The 19,397-nt window shown below is 40.0% G+C and overlaps 1 protein-coding gene across 5 annotated transcripts in view; it reads right to left on the reverse strand.

The window, feature by feature from the left end:
• Positions 1-19,397, reverse strand: part of Grip1 (glutamate receptor interacting protein 1) — a 629,888-nt gene that overhangs the window by 36,747 nt on the left and 573,744 nt on the right. For all 5 annotated transcript variants that reach the window (XM_076854834.1, XM_076854836.1, XM_076854835.1 and 2 more), the window contains 3 exons: positions 7,748-7,892; positions 5,308-5,447; positions 4,938-5,132 (listed from right to left, as the gene is read on the reverse strand). In XM_076854834.1, coding sequence (XP_076710949.1) covers positions 4,938-5,132; positions 5,308-5,447; positions 7,748-7,892 — 480 coding nt within the window. The remainder of the gene's footprint in view (positions 1-4,937; positions 5,133-5,307; positions 5,448-7,747; positions 7,893-19,397) is intronic.

A 19,397-nucleotide genomic window follows, 5' to 3' on the forward strand; every position in this document is an offset into this window, starting at 1 on the left:
AGTCTGGATTCCTTTCACAGTGAATAATGTTGAGTTTTAGTTATTTGCATAATGAAAAATGTAGGTACTTCTAAAAGGGGATGGAATCTTGCTATGATGTTTTTATTTTTAGTGTAAATACATATTTGTAAAGTCCTGATACTCCAATAGTGGTGGCTTGGTTTTCTGTACTAATACAGATGAAATCATCTATCTATAGCTCTTAGTTCACATTCAGTGTTAATGTAGAAAAGCAAGCTAAACAATGTTGGCTTATAGTCATAAAGTGTGAAATCAGAGGATGGTTTTTGGAATATACTCTTCACGATTTAGGCCTCTAGTTCTTATGGTTACTTGCATTTTTGGAAACTAATTTTAGTATAGGAAAGACAGCTAGATAATTCTTGGGCAATTTGTTTTCCCCAAGATGCATTTTTATTAAGAACGAGAAAATCAGATCTTACATTTGTGTAACTATTTGTAATTGTTCTTGCCAAGAAATATTCAGCATTTAGATGAGCTCTGCTATTCAAATGGCAGAGCAAAGATTCTACCTCTTTTTGGAAATCACCTCAAAATAAATAGAGCTGACAAACAATTGAATCCATATTCTATGTTCAACACAATAAGATCATTTCTCATAATACATAAGAAACCATAATACATAAGAAAAGTGGCCAAATGTAGTGAGTCACTGGGGACAAGTGCTGAGGTGGTGGTGGCAGGAAGCTGAGAGATGACACAGGTGGGTCAGAGATTGCAGAGGGGGTCCAGCCAGCCAAGGCAGAGGCCACAACACCAGGCCAACAGCAACCCGTGGATTGGGACACTAGAGTGTATCACATGGACTGGTGGCAGGAGGTGCCCTCGACCCCATTCGGCACCAGGCTAAAGTCAGGGAGGTGGGCTGAGAGGCAGCACCTTCTCACAAGCTGCAACCTTCAGGAAATGACCTGCCAGGCGGCAGTTAGGAGTCCTGCCCTGTGAGCCACATCAGCACCGCTTGCTGCCAGCTGCAGAGGGGCTCACACGTGCCACACCGTGAAATGCTAAGCTTTGCCAGCCTGGAGCACGACCTGGCCTCCTCTTCCTCAGAACCTCCACCAAGCTTCAGCTGAGAAGGAACTCACTGGATAAAATGATGGGGAGAAATGAAAAAGCACTGTCATATGAGGTATGCCAAGTTAACATCAAACAATTGGAGTAAAATAATAGCAAAACAAAGCTGTCACAGATGAAGAATGCTCAAGAGAAAAAGCCTGGCATGGAACAAATGATAAATAGGACCAAATAGATCACCACCAAATTAAAAAAAAAAAAATACAGAGCAAGGCCATCATTCTACAGAACAATGGATCAAAGCAGAAATATAAGAGCTCAGGGGAAATTGGGCAAGAGAAAATGATAAAAAGAGATAAAACATGAGCATGTAGAGATCAGAGAGTAAGTGGAAGGAAAAATAAATCCCATCATCTGGGCTATTCTCTGTGTGCAGCAGGCTTATCCTTAACGATGTTTAGAGAAAGTTGGGCTCCAGCTGTACAAGTTGGCATCTTTTATCTTCTTTTGTCAACTGTATGGAAACTACAAGGAGGCATGGAAACAAATTAATTATGCACCCAATTCAAGTCAGAAAAGGAACAAAGTTGAAGAGAAATGGAATGAAATTTAAATTAAAAGCAAACTTTTATGTAGAAAGACCCAGAAAGGAACTAATAAATAAATGCAACTGTCAATATTCTAGAAAAAAATGCCAAATAATATAAATGATTCCTAATCTAATCATGGAAACCATAAAAACACAAATACACCAATTAAGGAACAATACGGGGGATATAAATTTAGAAACTGAGAAAATAAAAGGAATTAATATATTACTTATTTGTAACTACATCTGAAAATCTGGGTAAAACAGTTGTTGTAATTTTTTTCCCCCTGAGAAAATACAAATGATCAAAATGACCTCAAAAGAGAGAAAAATCAGACAGTACCGTTGACACTTGAGTTGCGTCAAGGATTAGAGCTACACTGTCTATGAGAACAGCACAGTCAAGGTTTCTCAGTCTCCTGCTACTGACCTTTGCTATATCTAGGTACAGCAATCGTGGGTTTCTCAAAGAAGGAATACTTAACATATAAAGGGCCCAAAACACAAGGTTTGGATAAAGCGGCAGAGCAGGAGACGTAGAAGGGAGCTAGAGAACGGGGAATGGAAGCTCTCCAGAGGCAGACTGGGGAAAGTCTGCATCCTAGAGCTACACAATATATCATTGAGGGTCATCCACGGTGGGACTTCCTTAAACATATTCCTTCTTTCCCCACCAGCTCTGATCAATCCAACCTCCTTTCCTTTCCATTAACTAAGTAATGTTTAGTGCTATTGCTCTTTGTTTTTAATTTGTTAACCATCTGGCCCTTCAGCTGGGTAACCTCTTCTATGAGAACAAAGACCCTTGCCCTGTTATCCAACAGTGTGTACACATTATACATTGACCTTATATTGTGCCACTCATTACATACTCATTGAATGAATGAAGTATGACATGCTGGAGAAGCAGCAGAGAACAATAAGGAATATCGCTGCAAAGACATGGATTCTGGACCCAATGAGGAAAATGTGCCTCAGGAAGGTGCAATGGGGCAGTGATAGGACTTACAGGGAGCAGTGAGGATGTAAAAGGTCTTCCTGGGAAGAACAGAGAACCTGCTGAGAGGTCAGGGGCCCTCTCCATTCAATAGGAGGGAAAAAAAGCACACTTTCATGCCTTGCTTGCAAAAAGTCAACCACCACAATCTGGAGAGACCTCATTTAACACTTCATTTTACTTTTATCACAAGAAAGAAAATGAAATCCAGATTCTGAGAACTTGGTAAGCAGTAAGCTAAAAGTGAATGACAGATGTGATATGCACCCCCCAAAGCCCTTATGTGGAGGTAGGCCACCTGGACAGGCTCTACTAGCATCACTGAAGAAGGTTTGCCTGGCCCTGGGCTGTCAGACTTGTACGACTCTGCTTTCTGAGTGCTACACTTTAGCAAGTATAGAGACTTGAACATAATCAGAAGAATATACCGCAGGATGATAAAGATACTGAAAAGTAGGGTTAGGCAAGGGATAGTTAAAGGACCGGAGGCTATTTTGCTTGGTGATGGAAAGACTCAAAAGAGAAGTGATAGCAATCTTCAAGTACCCGAATGGGCTGTCAAGTGGAAGAGGCTTTTGTCTCCTTCTGAATCATCTTGAAGGCAGAACCCAGACTAATAGGCAGAAGCTAGGGACAGATGGATTGCAGCTCAATACAAGCAAGGACCTTTGAGCTGTCAGAGCTGTGTGGGGATGGAAAGGCAGTGGCAGGAACCTGTCACCTGGTACTTGAGGTCATGCCACCTACTGGCCTACAGCAAGGCTGTACACAGCACCAAGAGCTGCACTGGACATCAGCCTAGTTGACTCTAAATCCTCTCTTAACACTGAACCTGCCATATCAATGCCAGCCTTTAACCTCAAAACCTTTGCCTGAGAATCACCCGAGGTTAGTAGTGATCTGTGAGTGCTCAGTGGATTCCAAGTGTTCCACAAACACAAGGTGCAGCTACAATTTTTTTCAGTATCTTGGAGGACTTCAATTCCACCCTGATCGTTATTATCTCTACTTATCCCTTATCTCCTTCAACCGCATAAAGAGTTCTAATTTGTCAATGCCAAATTTACTGCTATTATAACCACTATTCAAATATTTGAAATGATTCATAAATAATAAATGTTTCTTCATCTTTCACTAATAAGAGACAGGCCCTGTATTTAGTATGCTGATCACAGTCCTCTTCCCAAGGAGAAAGGACTGGAATGACTTTAGTTCTTACATCTCACATGATGGGGATGGGATGGAACTTACTAATGTCAACAGATTCCTTACAAAAATGTCCATATTAATAAATCAACAAAAACCAAACACATTCATCAATGAATCCCAGGCTCTATTCTAATAGAACTTGACTTGTGTGTTTTATCTAGTGTTCTTTGGTGGCCCATCAATTTTCAGGCACTGAGAATGTCTGTTATTGAGTGACATAACTAACTTGTCATAAGGTGTTATGACTTGGAAAAAATTAATTGCCAAATTGAAAGCCTCAATTCTATTTTAGGTGTCCGATATATTTTCTCTACCAAACTCCAATAGGTAGCAACTTGACAACTTTGAAATATTGTTTCCTTTCCATTTTTTTTTCTCACCCATCAAAGAACTTAACAGAGAACAACACAACAAAGGTAGGGTGAGAGAAAAATGCTGGGAAAACCAGGACAAGAGCAAACCAGACACAGACTTTGCTTAAAGTACAGCTAACCAAACTGTAAAGCCACCCACATGCCTGAACATGTGTTCTCCAAGCTGTTTGTTTGTTGATGCATTTTATTCTTTGACTGACAGTTAAGATGACATCTGTGAAGAAAAATTTACTACATACTTTCATGTACTGTCATTACAACTCTCTAATGTTGAGTACTCCGGGAAAACTTTACAAGTTTCTATTTAAAGCTGAGAATAGGTCAGAATAAATGGTGTCACAAATCACTGGCTGATCTTTTATGCATAGCGTCAGAACCCCCCAATCCATCTTTGTGGAAAGCTTGCTAAAAAATGAGATAATGGGGCTTGTCTTCAGGGAACCACTCCATTGTATGGTTTTGCCTCACATCAACCAGGAAAAGATCTGCATTGAACATTTGGTCGTGAGAAGATCTCATGGAGTTCTGTGAGTGTGTGATGAATGTTCGTAACTTGTCAGCACCAAGGAGGAGGCAATGCAAGGCCAAACGGGTGGAGGTTTTCAATGTGTTCATGAGGTGCCTCTGAGACAGACCCAGGTTGAACAAAGCTGTGGAGCAGAGGGTGGATCTTTGAAAACACATATGCTTCCCCAGTGACAAATCCTCTGTTCCACAATGCAGGGCATACCTTGATTCCCATAGCTGGCCTCTATTCCAGACCCATCCCACGAGTCCACGGCACTGTCCACGCTGGGCACCGCGGCGGTGTACATGTCAGAGAGTTTGCTGGGCTTTTGCATTGAAGAGGAATCTTCCTCCACATCTCCCAGGTCACTCAAGTGGCTGGGAATGGTGAACTTCTTGGGACTGGATGCTGACTGGGCTTTATAGACAGGAAAGAAGGTCAAGGGTCAGAGCAAATTTAAATGAAAAAAGATCCATAAATACTCTGCCCCTGGAGAGTCATTTCCTTAGAAACACACATGTAGACATTGGCACATTCTTTTAGGGAAGGAAACACACTGGAAATCCTTAATTGAGGCTCTCGACCCACTCACCATCTGTTTGTTTTTTAATTTTCAAGGTGACGGTCTCTCCTGCCATCTGTAGCAAATGGATGGCTTCACTCAGAGGCTTCCCTTTCAAGCTGCTGCTGTTGATGGCGAGGATCCTGTCTCCTATGTGAATTGCACCAGTTCTGAAACATCAAACAGTAACAGGGAAGGTAGAATAATCCCTGCATACTTTATCTATTTGCAACAATAAAGATTTGACCAGGTTCTCCAGAGGTCACTCCTTACTTTTTCCTGGGTAATGTTATAAGATAACTGCATCTGCTGTGAGCTACTTTGTAGTTTCAAATAAAATCAGTAAAATTATTTTGATTATTTTGAAAATGGACTTGGATAATTTTTAAACTCTAAGAAAGCTGGGTCATTTAATATCCCATTAGAAGGCCCGCCCCCCACCCACCAAGATTTATGTTGGACAATCAGTGGTGATGTGTGACATGGAACATTCTTTTTTTTTGGTATTGGGGATTGAACTCAGGGGTACTTGACCACTGAGCCACATCCCCAGCCCTATTTTGTATTTTATTTAGAGACAGAGTCTCACTGAATTGTCTAGCACCTTGTTTTTGTTGAGGCTGGCTTTGAACTTGCAATCCTCCTGCCTTGGCCTCCTGAGCCTCTGGGATTACAGGTGTGAGCCACCATGCCTGGCTCCATGGAACACTTTTTCTACAGATTTTAAATGTTTATTAATTCATAAGAAGTGATGTTCAGAGAGATGGGGACATCCACCAGACCTCGGTGCAGCAGAGCTTCCCCTGTCAATGATTCTAAAGGTTGCAAAAGGCTAAATGCAAGGATCAATTAGTGCTATATTTAAATCTGTCTCTGCCACCTGCCAGCAGGGGCACCTCCAGTGTGACGTGGTACCTTATGTTAACCTCTCTGGGTCCCAGTTTTCCATCACTATGATGGGGACAATCATCTCACAAGGAAACCCTGAGGATTAAATAGGAAGACATGTCAAGGCTTGAGTATACTGCTTGAGATGTAGACTAAGAAAATAAATTATTGGCAACAAACTAATAAACTTAGATCTTTTCTCTTCCCATCCACATCCAATTCTGAACTAGTAAATTGGCATTTATAATCCTGATGTGCATCACATCTGTCTTCATGGGAAGCTCTGGGTGGGGAAGGGATAAACTCTCAGCAGAGAAGTTCAGGGACGGTATAAAAACTCAGCTCTTTACTCTGGGATGAAGTTTGGAGAGTCTGAATTCCATGCGCCAGCCTCTCATTGGACTGGCCTACTCTAAATACAATGAGTGAAGGAATTACACAGCTCATAGCACTGCTGGTGGTTGGTGTTCTAGACATAGCTCGCTTCCAGGACAGTGGCAGAGGTGCTGGGCAGCAGCAACTGGGGCAACAGAGGTGACACAGGGGAGTACAGGCTAGGAGGGGGTACTTAAGTCTACTATTGCATCTAGTCTTAAGGATTTTTTTTTTTCCCGGGGGTGGGGGAGGCAGGAGAAAAGCTCTCTCGTAAAGAGTTTTAGTTCATAAAAGATCTAGGTCATAAACCATAAACTTTTCACTGTATCAGATAAATATTAATCTTTTCTTTGTTGGCTCCCTAACAGAGTTCTGAAGGACAGGAGGCTACCTGGCAATACTGGGTTTTATCTGATTAATATCAGAATATCAAATTCTATCAGAGTAACCCTTCATGAGCTGGGTCAGTATCCTCATCCTTCAGATGAAGATGTTGGACAAGCTGATCTCTAAGGTATTTGAAGCTCCAAAATTACATAATGCTGTTTTGATTTTGCAAGCCAGTGTCTTCAAGTGTCAGCATGAACACTGTGTGCATTCTTGAGCTGGGTCCCTGGAGAACAGATCTAGTTATAGGGTTTGTTCTATGCCCAACAACACATCTCAGAAAGAAATGTGGTTCAGGAGAGGACAGAGAGCAGGTGGGGTGTGTGCATCATTGGCAAAGGAACAGGTGGACATTCCACACTATAGGATGCTGTTCAGATGGGTCACTACACTTTGTATCCCATAATCTTAGAAGATGAAGCCTGTTTCATTCTCTCTGGAAAACATGGCAGCTAGGCATAGAACTTGTCAGGGAATGGAGGCTCAGCAAATGTTTTCAGAATTGAATTGGACAAGCCTTTTAACCTCCCTGAACTTGAGTCTCTTCAAAATGGATACAACATAAATCTACTGTGGTCAGTTGATACATTTCTGTAGACTGATATCAATGCTAAGCCCATGACATCGTTTACTGCCGGCAAAATGCCCCTCAAAGTCAAGTCAGAGATCTGCCTGAGAGTTCTCCAGCTCTGAAATCAATCCTCTGTGCAGATTTAAAAGTCAACAGATAAACAGGAGAGGGGAGCATGTTTTTGTGTGGCTGGGAGGAAGGAAGACCCTCTCAGATGCAGGTAATTACAACAGTTCTTTCAAATTTTACCTTTCAGCTAATCCCCCTTTAGTGAGGCTTGAAATGATTATAGGATCAAATGGCTCTTCAGTTCCTGAAATTGTGATGCCAAGGGGCCCCCCGTAGCGCTTCAGCTCCACAGTGTAAATAATTGCTCCGGAACTTTCTTGCTCATCTGCAATAAATGCCAAGGAGTCATAATTGGTTTCTTTGGAAAAAGCAAAATAATAGGACACATATTCATATGTAAGGTAGGAAATTCAAAACATCACCATCAAAGCATTATGTCTCAGAAAATAATGATTTTAGGAAGTAGCATTTTCTTAATAGGATTTTACATTGTAATATACGGACACAGTCGTCGTCAGTGCCAGCAAAGGGGAATACTGCCTATTGATTTGTGTTTTCAAACTGTGAGTGATTCATCCACCTGGGGCTGCAGGACTTTCAGGCACAGTGCTAGCGTAGCATTTTGTTAAGCATGTGCTAAATACATGTGGAATAAACATCTGGCTGATGTTTATGGGAGGAGAGAGTTACTCTGTCACAGTTACTCTGTTACTCTGGGCTATGGAATTTGCATTTTCAAGCTTTACAAGTAAAGTAACTCTCTTTTTGAGGGCCGGTACTGAGGGTTGAATTCAGGGGCACTTGAGCACTGAGCCACCTCCCTATCCCTATTTTGTATTTTATTTAGAAACAGGGTCTCACTGAGTTGCTTAGTGCCTTGATTTTGCTCTGGCTGGCTTTGAACTTTCGATCCTCCTGCCTCTCACCTTCTCAAAATGCTGGGATTACAGGCATGTACCACTGTACCCTGCTACAAGTAAACTAACTTTCAATGAAAGAAAACTTAGGATCATGTGATATGACATGGTTAAGTGAGACTTAGGTTAACTTGAAGGAAATTTAGAATTTCTTACATATCCTTCCTGACAGTGTCTTGAAATGTGAGTCTTATGGATGAATTCATGGGTATTAAAACAGAGGCTTGAATGATCTTTTGCTCTTGAGAGTAAGAGCTGTCCTAAGCTGTTTCAGGAGCTCGTGCCAGGCTGCCACATTGTCCCATGCTAATTTTGGTTATTTAGTGTTAGCATAAATGAAGTCATTTCTGACTGTGGTCTACCTCAAGCATTGGCCAGAAAGATGTCACAGGCCACCCACTATAGGTGGGTGCTGTGGCTGTGTCCCAGTTGCATTATGAAGTCTCAGAATTCAAAGGATTTTATTTGCCTGTGACATGCTTAAAGTTCCTGAGCATTTCTTGTTTTACTCCTTGGGGCCAGAAACTGTGAATGGCTAAGGAGCTGTTTCATTTTGTACCTAAGGATACAATGAAATGGTCCAGTAGCTACTTTAACCAGTCAGCTTTTACAGTCTGACTGTATCATAGTGAAGCATTAACACAGCCACATTTTTGCAATGAGCAGCTGTTCATTTAAGATATGAAACCCTTAAAGAAGGAGGAAAAAAAAAAAAGCTTGAGTTAACAATTCAATTATCTGTGTGTGCAGTGAAGAATTAGGGTGAACATAAAATGAAAGTTCCAGAGAGTAATGTGGGAAACAATATGCCCTCTCCTGGCAATATTTACTTTACCTCTGGCCCTACACTGGGAGTTCTGGGGTGTAACCATCACCTCCACTTCCTGAGTGCTCTACTCCTGTAAATTTATATGTTCACAATTGAAGACCATCTACCACACACTGCAATGATCAAATCCACGTTCCCTCTTAGGGCATTGAAAATCTATAATAGCTGACTTAAATTTATATTAGCAGTAAGAATCTTCCATATAAAGCTTAATACGATTCACAAATTTTTTCCATTCTTAAGGTGTGGCCAAAAAGCTGGTCATGATCTACAAAGCCCCCAGAGGTAGTGTCAGGGTGCAGGGTCATCAAATCAGGGACAGAGGTCAAAACCTACATTTTTCTACAGTATATTTTGTTACCTTTCAGAGCTGGTTTTGATCTACATCAATTGGTTGTTACTGAATAGATTGCATGTATTTTACAGCCTGCATCAAGTATATTATAAGTATATATATATTTGGATAAATTCTGGCATAGTTAAGTATTATTTACTGCAGAGGGCACTCTATCAAGATGGCTGGATATAACACTGGAAAGACTTGGCCCTTGAGTGTATACTACATAGGGAAGCATGAACACAAGCTTGTTGGTGGGCCCCAGGCATTCTGTATTTGGGCATCAGCTTTTTGTGGGATTTGGGGGGAATGACACTTTCCTAATACCTGGAGTCTCAGGACCTTGTGAGAAATTTCAGTTGAAACTTCAGTCAGGTGAAAACAAACACTGACTCTGTGTGCAGGTGACTTAGGGACAGCTCCACTCTCTGGGAGATGGGGAAGAACCAGTTCTAGTTAGCTAATCCTTCAGGCAACCAGAGGGAGCACTGTTATTTGTGGGCAATTCTGCACCTTGCATCACAAAGATGACAAACATAACATTAGAAGTGGAGCAGAGGGGTTTAGGAAAGTCCTTTTCAGGTCACCTTATGTGGGGATTTTTTTCATAGGCATTTGAGACCTCACTATAACTCTTATAGCAATAATTAGGGAGCTCAGTGAGTTCAGATAGCGGTGGAGATGCAAGTCCATAGTCTTTTCTCATCTATATGTACATATATATGAAAATCTGAATCACATTTCTGGAAAACATGAACATTAAGTGAACATCTGATTAAGAATTATTGCTAATACTTTGAAATATGATGATGTTAATTATGTATTTTAAAAGAGCATCTTTCAGGGATACATTAGTACCATTGACAAGAAGAAATAATAGGATAACTGGAATTTCATAACCCAGGGTGTGGGAGGGATGGAAAAACTAGATTGGGATTACAGATGAAGCAAGACTGGTCGACAGTTAATAATTGCTGTTACCTGGTACTTTATTGCACTATTTTCTTCTATTTTTGTATACGCTTGAAATTTTGTAAGTTTTCTTTTTTAAAAAAGAAAGTAGTCTTAGTTCTCTTGGAAAACCCCATGTGATGCTGTGAGTAAACAGGTATTTAATGAGTCTGGCTTTCTTCTTTCTTTTTTCATCAGTGATGGGTGGTGGCGGCTGCCCACACATGGTTTTATCTGGACCATTGGCCCATCTGGTCACAAGGCAAGGTTCCCAGGCCTCCCACTGTCACTTTCTCTCCAGGAGGCCCTGTCTGGCTCTGCCCAGGGTTTCTCGGTGGTTGTCTTGCTTGAGTTCCAGCTTTTACCCTCTCCTCACATCTATTTTCACGAGTGCTGCTGACCCATACTTCCTTCCCTTCTCTTCCCAGAATATTTTAAAAACATAAACCTGGGTAGGTAACTCTTTTACTTGAAGCTTTTCACTGGTTCTTTGACTCCTTATGAATAAAGTGCAACCCTTTTGAAGGGGCTGAGGGGGAGCCTCAGTCTCTCCAGAGGGTCACACCACCCACACTCCCCAGTCTAGCTTCCTGATTCACTTCTTGCAGAATCACTCCCTTTCCTTAAAAGATTCTCTTTCCTATATTTTTATTGGTGCTTTATAGTCATACATAATGGTGGGATTTGTTGTTACATATTGGCAAATGCACACAATATATCAATAGAGTTTGGTCAATATCATTCTCCCGTACTTCTGCTTTCCCTTCCTGCCTCCCACCCTGCTGGTCCCTTTCCTCTACTGATCTCCCTCTGATTTTCATGAGGTCAAACCCCCGATCTTTCTTTTCCTTTTTTTTTCTCTCTTGCTTTCACATATGAGAGAAAATATATGACCTTTGATTTTCTGAGTTTGGCTTATTTCATTTAACATAATGTTCTCAAGTTTCATCCATTCTCCTGCAAATGGCATAATTTCATTCTTCTTTATGGCTGAATAAATGTGTATATATACCACATTTTCTTTATCCATTCATCCACTGATAGACACTTAGGCTGCTTCTATGATTTGCCTTTGTAAATTGTGCTGCCATAAACATGGGTATGCATGTATCACTGTTTTATGATGAATTTAATTCTTTAGGATAAATAATGAGGAGTGATATTGCTGGGTTTCATGGTGGTTCCATGCCTAGTCTTTCGAGTAACCTCCATACTGATTTCCATAGTGGTTACACTCATTTGCAATCCCACCAACAGTGTAAAAGTGATCCTTTACTTCCTCTCCAGCATTTATTGTAGTTTGCATTCTTGATGGCTGAAAAAGTCACCTTTCTAACATTGTCAGTCTGCACACGGTATTCCCTGTGTACAGGCATCCTTCTTCCATCTGTTCTGGAGAATTTCTTCTACTTCAAGACTGAGTACAGATGTCTCATCTTTCAGGGAGCCTATCTGGCCCCTCCGGTCCTCTCTAGGGACCTTTCCTATGACACCTCACAACTCCAATGCATTCTTCTTGTGCTTTTCAACTTTTTTATTTTCATTCTTTCCTCCAAGGAGAAAAAAATTAATTCCCTTGAAATGAGAGAAATTAAATAATAAGGAGTAAAAACTCAGTCAGGTAGGGTTGAGCTTCAGAGAGCCTCAAACTATTGTCATGACTATAGTATCTAAGATTCTTTGCTCCTTCAGAACCAATTTTTGTCCTCATCAATAATATATGTTCCAGCATGTACTTTTCATTCTACATCTTAATTGATCTCTTTCTTTGTTTCCTTCCTTACGATAGGATCATCTTGAAAATATAGGTTTTTATTTTCATATCCCCCAGCATGTCTGGCACTAGGGAGAATTCAGTAAATGCTTAAAAGGAGCAAAAGTGTAGATGAATCTAGCATGCAGACTGGTTCCTAGGAAGAGACCTCTAGGAGACCCTGAGTCAGCACCCTTGCTGTGCCAAGGTCTACCTTCCTTCTCCAAGGCAGGTAACACAAAGCCAATTTGGCTCTTGCAACTCTTGTGAAACTAAGACCTGGACTATCACCCCGAGGACCAGCAAACCTAGAACTCCCCTCCTGTCCCAGTTCCAAGAGTGCAGAGTCAGCTCCAGGCTGAACCTCCAGTTCCATCTGCCTTCTTGGGCTCTAGCCCAACTGGCATCTGAAAGGCCTTGAGCTCAGGAGGAGAGTACTAACTGCAGTTTAGAAGGCTAAGCTCAGACCATTTTGGAGGTGGAAACACTCCAAAGTCCTCTCTCCTTGAGTCTGCTGCAGCTTAAAAGCTTAGAAAAGAGCCGATAGAGCATTCAGCCAGAAGAGAAACTTTCTGAGAAGGAAAAAGGCAGAATTACCAGTAAGTTTTAACGTGAGCCCAAACAGATGTTAATGATATTATACGCAGCTTTTATATCACAACAGAAGGTTTACAACTATTAGTGAAATACAGGAAAGAAGGCCAGCCTACTTGTTTGTTCTGCTCAGCTCTAGTTAAGAAAATTAATGGGACCACAGAACAGATGCAAAATTGCTGCATTACTTATCTACGATGTTGTTTTCAGGCTTCTTGAGGACTGCCTGTTTAACAAAATGAACACTCTCTGGCTTGGATCCACAATGGCAGCTGCTTCTATGGCCAAACAGGAGGCTTGGATTCGGGAGAGAGTCTTTGGAAGGCAGACGTGTGCAGGTCAATCAAAGTTCACTTCAACTAAACATAATGGCTCTAAAAAAAGGATGAATTTTTTTTTGAGTGTGGCTGAATTTCTTGGAGTTGGGCAAGCCTGGGAAACCATTAAAAGAAGCACTCTCTACAGCTTCCTTCCTGTCACAGGGTCATTTCACCTGCTCATGTCAAAGAATGAATCAGAAGAGTTCCAAGGAGTTGTGGAGTGTTTTAAGAGTGAAATTCAAACTTCTTTATGTGAGGGATAATTTATAAGTCTCAAAGGTAGGACCCTTTGTGACAGCCCTTCTCAAAAGGTCCTGGGACCAACTGTTCTGGCATCATCTGGGAACTTGCTAGAAATGCAAATTCCCAGGCTGCTCCCAGATGGGTAGGAATCAGAAACTTTGTGGAAAGGGCCTACTCTTCTGTTTTCTTTTTTTTTTTTTTTCCCTTTTGATACCAGGGACTGAACCTCTGGGCACTTGACCACTGAGCAACATTCCCATCCCTTTCTTTTATTTTATTTAGAGACAGGGTCTTGCTGAGTTGCTTAGGGCCTAGCAAAGTTGCTGAGGCTGGCTTTGAACTTGCAATCCTCCTGCCTTAGCCTCCTGAGCCACTGGGATTACAGATGTGTTCCATGGCTGCTTTTCTGTTTTTATGAGCTCTCTGGTGACTCTTATGCACATTCAAATTTAAGTGGTATTATTTTTGAGAGATCAAGCACAAAGTAAAGGAAGAATGCTTCTGTTTATCATAAGTTCTTCTTGCAGCCAGCTTCTTGCTGACACACTATTCCAGTGCTCCTAGCATAAGCCAGGATCATTCGTGGGAGCTTATAATGAGGTATCTTTCCTCCAATCTAGGTTTTCAGGGAAAAAAAAAGCCACTCCACATTACTTGGTTTGGCCTAACACTGATGAACTGAAAAACAAAAAACAAAAAACAAAAAACAAAAAACAAAAAAAACCCTGAAAGCTCAAATCTTTGAAGGACAGATTTAAGTGGTAATAAGGCTATATTTGCATGAGACTCAGCTTGGGAATGTATAAAGATAATTTGCTCTGGATGGGACAAGCTGCTGCCTGGAAATATTTTTCAACATAGATTCAAGTCCACGAAAGTAAAGTACTGAATTTATGGTCTCTAATAACAAGCACTATATATGAAATAAGATGATTTAAATCAAGAGAGAAATCATAACAGCTGTGTATTTGATTGACAGAAAAGGAGTAATATAAAACAGATCCTTGCAAACTATACAGGATAGATTGGTAAACCTTCCTCTCTTCCTACAGGTCCCCAAAAGTCTCTATAGCTTTGCTTCAGGGATGCTACCCCAGACCCAGCCAGATCTCACTCTCCCCTCTTCACTGACATTGGACCCAGATGCAGTCAAGGTGAAACAACAGGTTTTTCTTGGAGAGGGTTATTTGCATCTTTGTGGACTTGGGGATTGAGTAGCAGTCATCATCTTGGAGATCGGGACTCATGCAAGAACCCTTTGTCTCTCATTGGGTTATGTTCCTGTGATGATGAAAGATGACAAACACAAAAGCTTACAAAGGCAGAATGGTAACTGAATCTAGAGGGTGAAAAACGCCTACCACCCTAGTGTTCCAACAGATTTTGCCATCCTAAAATATAACTAAAATTGATTTTATCAACATCCTTATAAGGATGACACATTCACTGGGTGTAACAATATTGCTAAAATAATTACCTCCTTTGATCCTTAAAACAGCCAGGCAAAATAGGCATCAAATGCTCATTTACAGACGAGGAAACTGATGCTCAGAGATGTTGAGTGGCTCAAGTTTCCCAGCTTGTCAGATGGGAAATGAGTGGTCACTAACCCAATAGTATGGCTGCACTCCTCAGCTGCACTCCTATGGTGCCCCCCACCGCCCGCATGGGCTTTCAGGGTAAAATTCCCACTTCTTAAAATGGTTTGTACAAGGCCCATAATGGTTGGTCTCCAGTGGCCTTCCAAGGTCACCCACTACAATGTCTTTACACTTCAAGCTTCAGCCACAACTGCCTATGTGGATATGGCACACTACCTCCACTCTCCTGTCCTGCCTGGGCAGGACCAACACTGTGGAGACTAAGATTGTTAGACTCATTTCCTCAAACTCCCCATGCCTAAATGGATAACCCCCCACACACCTTCTCTTAACATGTATGCAAACCCAGAGAATATTCACTGTAGTGTTAAATGTGGGTTTTCTTCTGTTTCTCCTACTGAGCAATGACTGATTTAGGGGCAGGGACTGGGCCCTGCCTAGTTCCTATTACAGCATAGACACCAAATGATGCCAAATAGCACAGCTGAAAACCAAAGACTTGGCCCATGTTAGTTCCACTATCTCCTAGCATAAGGTCAATGGCAGAACAATGAGATGAGTACACCTAGGAGAAATGCTGACATTGTGAAGCAGCATCTTTGAGACAACTTTTGGAAATTGGGTTGCATCAGGCATGGTTATAAACTCCCATCGGCAAAGGATGGCAAGGAACAGGAAATTAAAGAAAGTCATGGAAAACTCTTAGGGTAGACAAAGCCCAGTATTAATATGAGAAATATTTCAGGGGTAGAGGATGTATACTGGATATTACCATTCAAAATCATTGAGACAAAAGATGGGAACGATTCAGAGTGACAATTCAAATTACCAGCATAATTTCAGACTAGAAACAATATTACAGTTCCCAAATAAGTCACTGACCTGATGATAAGTGCTTATCTTCCACTCAGTTATATCTTGATTAAGGATTAGAATGGGTACAGGGAAAGGGATTTCAGGAGGCAGTTATAGTAAAAACACTCCCCACTTATTGAACACCAACTGTGCCAGGACAAGTTACAACAGCTCACTGAGGGGGATACACACTTTTACATGCACATTATTGGAAGTGGAGCTGAATATCAGAAAGGTTTAGTAACTTGCCCAAACTCACACAGCTCAAGTACAGTAGAGCTAGACTCTAAACTCAGGTCTGGTTTTAAATGTTGTGCTTTATGATTACACAGACTTGAACCAATCTGTAATCAGGTTTTTACATTTTTAATAATGGGGGTTCCTCCCACTTGATTTGCTCTAAATAAAAAACAATTTTAGTTTCTCAAATTATATTTTCACTCTCATGAGGGAAGAGAATATTAGGGCCATCCTAATTCTTCTAAACCGATGATCAGATGATAGTTTTCAAATGGTATAAAACATGTCTAAATGCATCTATATTTTGGTATACCAATTTGATAAAATTTGGTTTGGGTAAATATATCCCTCCCATCAGTATTTATAGTCTTATTTTTGTCTATGTGTGTTTTTCAATGGAAGAATTTATAATTTAAAAAATAGTACATTTTTAAAGTCAAAAAAACTCTTGATAAACATGATAATTACCATAATATTAGGTATGAGGATTATAAAAAGAAAGGTATAAAGCTGAAAAACAAGCCAAAGGAAATCAGCAACTGAAACTAAGATTTAGCTTTCCAAGTGCTGTGTTGTTGTCTCTGAAATCCCTGCCAGTGCATCTGCACAGCTGGGCTTTCAAATGGGACACATTGCCAACTGTATACACCATGCATATTCATCTCGGGCTCCGCTTTTTCATTGTGCAAGAAAGTAGCTGAGATCTGCTTAGCTGGGCAAATCATGTAAAATAGTTTTCTCCACAGAGCTTTGCCTCTTTGCTAGGAGGGAACCCAGATGATGCTGGAGGCGTTAGCCCTCTCTTGAAATAAATCCCTGAAAGCAAGTGCAATTGAAGCAGACTCAAAACAAAAGGAATGCAAATGTTGGCATAGAAAAAATCAGTTGCTTGGGAAATAATGAGTACAAACGAGTGCGTATTTTTAAAACATTTGGTTATAAAATATATTTGTATATAATCATCATTACCAACCGTATTGATCGATGTAACTACTAATTTTTTTAAAACTTTGAATAAAAAGCATTAACACCTGGTCTGACATGACCATGAACTCTAGATCTAGGTGGTTTATGGGAAGATTCCAGAACATGGATGATAGTTCACTGCTGGTTGATTTGGATCTTAAATGTTCCTGCAAAGGCCCACATGATAAAGGCTTGGTTGCCAGTCTGTGGAACTGTTGAGAGGAGGTGGAAGCTTTTGGAGGTGGGGCCTAGTGGAAGGAAGTTAGGTTATTGGGGGCATATTGGGATAAGGGCCCCCTTCTCTTCTCTCCCTTTGCTTCCTGGTCACCATGATGTGAGCAGCTTTGTTGTGTCACATGTTCCCAGCCATGATGTTCTGCCTCACTACAGGCCCCAAAACTCTGAAACCAACCAACCAACCATGGACTGAAACCTCTGAAATTATGAGCCCAAACAAACCTTTCCTTCTTCTAAGTTTACTTTCTCAGGTAATCTGTCACACTGATAGAAAGCTGATTAATGCATTTGGGATGAAATTACATATTTATATCAAAATTACATATTTATATCTATATTATAATGAGTCCTCACTTAACCAATTTAACTACATTGCAACCACTTTTCACTTTACTGGATTAATTGTGGCTTTCTATTATTAAAGTATACCAACTACTGCCATGAATTTTTCCTGAGAAATAGGTTTCTTTTTCTAGTTCCCTTGTACCCTTTTGCTTCTGCTCCTGCCAGAGCTACAATCTTAAAAGTTTAGAATTGTGTTTATTCCCAAGTTTGTTTATGCAAGTTTTACTTGTTATTGTATAAAGAATCTATGTAGTTATTCCATGAAAGCAAACACAAATACGTTAGGTACAGATCTATTGTTAATTAAATAGGAGGAAAACTCTAAGACATTGCAGAAAAATATAGGTGAAGTAAGTGATAAGATTGCTTTAAATTCTCACTGTGTTAAAATCAAGACTGCAAAAAAGTTTTGGTGTGCTATTGTGCAGTAGGAGGACTATTGATAATAACCATATACTATACATTCCAAAAAGGTAGAAGAAAGGATTTTGAGGGTTTTTATCATACAAAATAATAGGTGTTTGAGGAGGTAGATGTTTAACCTGAGTTAAGAATTCCATAAAGCATACATGTGTCAAAACATCATGCTACCACATTAATGGGTATAATTTTTGTTTTTATTTATCAGTTAAAATACATTTAATTTTAAAAGTAAAATAAAATTGGAAATCATGAACTATATGTGTATAGTTTAGACAAAGATTTGCAACTATACTCAGTAGAATCCTATTCATATAGGAAAGGCCTTGACTTTACCCATAAGATTGGCAAAATTTAAATGCTTATGCTTTGAATATTTATCATTTTATATAATTTTCCACATAATCTGACTTTTTCAATTAATGAACTTTTTTTTTTTTTTAAATTGGCTCTAAGTTGTTATCATAGACAATGGGCTCCCTTGGCAGTGCCAACTCAAAGTGCATGACTGAGCAGCATCACCTGGAAGTTTGTTAGAAATGCAGAATTCCAGGCCCCACCTGGTGATAGGGTCCTGGAACTTGTGTTTTCATAAGCTGCAGAGGCGATTCTGAGGCCTACTAGATTCTGAGAAGCATTGCTCCACTCCTGCTGTATTCACATGCTATTGGACACCTGAGAATGGACATAGCCCTTCAAGAAAGCAACATGGTGCAAGGATCACAAGTTTCTTTCTTTCTTTTTCTTTTTTTTTTTCCCCTCAGCAATCTTCTAAGAAAATAATTATTTTTTTCCAAAGAAGAAAAGTGGAACAAAAGTATCTATGCATAAATATATCTATGATAGTACTATCCACGATAATGAAGCAATTGAAAGCAATTTAAGAATAAAAGAATGGTAAATAAATTACAGGCAGTAAATAACAAAGACAGATATTAAGGGCTTGTAAATGGAAAAATGTCTGTAAAGTTACGTAAAAATGCAACATTCACTATGGATATAATTATGAAATGTAAATATTAACCAAGACTTGGAAATGATTAATTCCATTGTATTAGGGGATAATGGGTGATGATTTAGTTTCACCCTGAAAAATTAATACAAACACAATAATATGTACAGTGAAAATACCTCAATTATTTAATTTAAAGCATCATTATTTAAAATTTATATGATACTCCGAATGCACAATTTAAAGTCTCTTTTAACTACATTAAAAAAA

This window comes from Callospermophilus lateralis, chromosome 4 (assembly GCF_048772815.1).
Source record: "Callospermophilus lateralis isolate mCalLat2 chromosome 4, mCalLat2.hap1, whole genome shotgun sequence".
In the NCBI taxonomy this organism is placed as follows: domain Eukaryota; kingdom Metazoa; phylum Chordata; class Mammalia; order Rodentia; family Sciuridae; genus Callospermophilus; species Callospermophilus lateralis.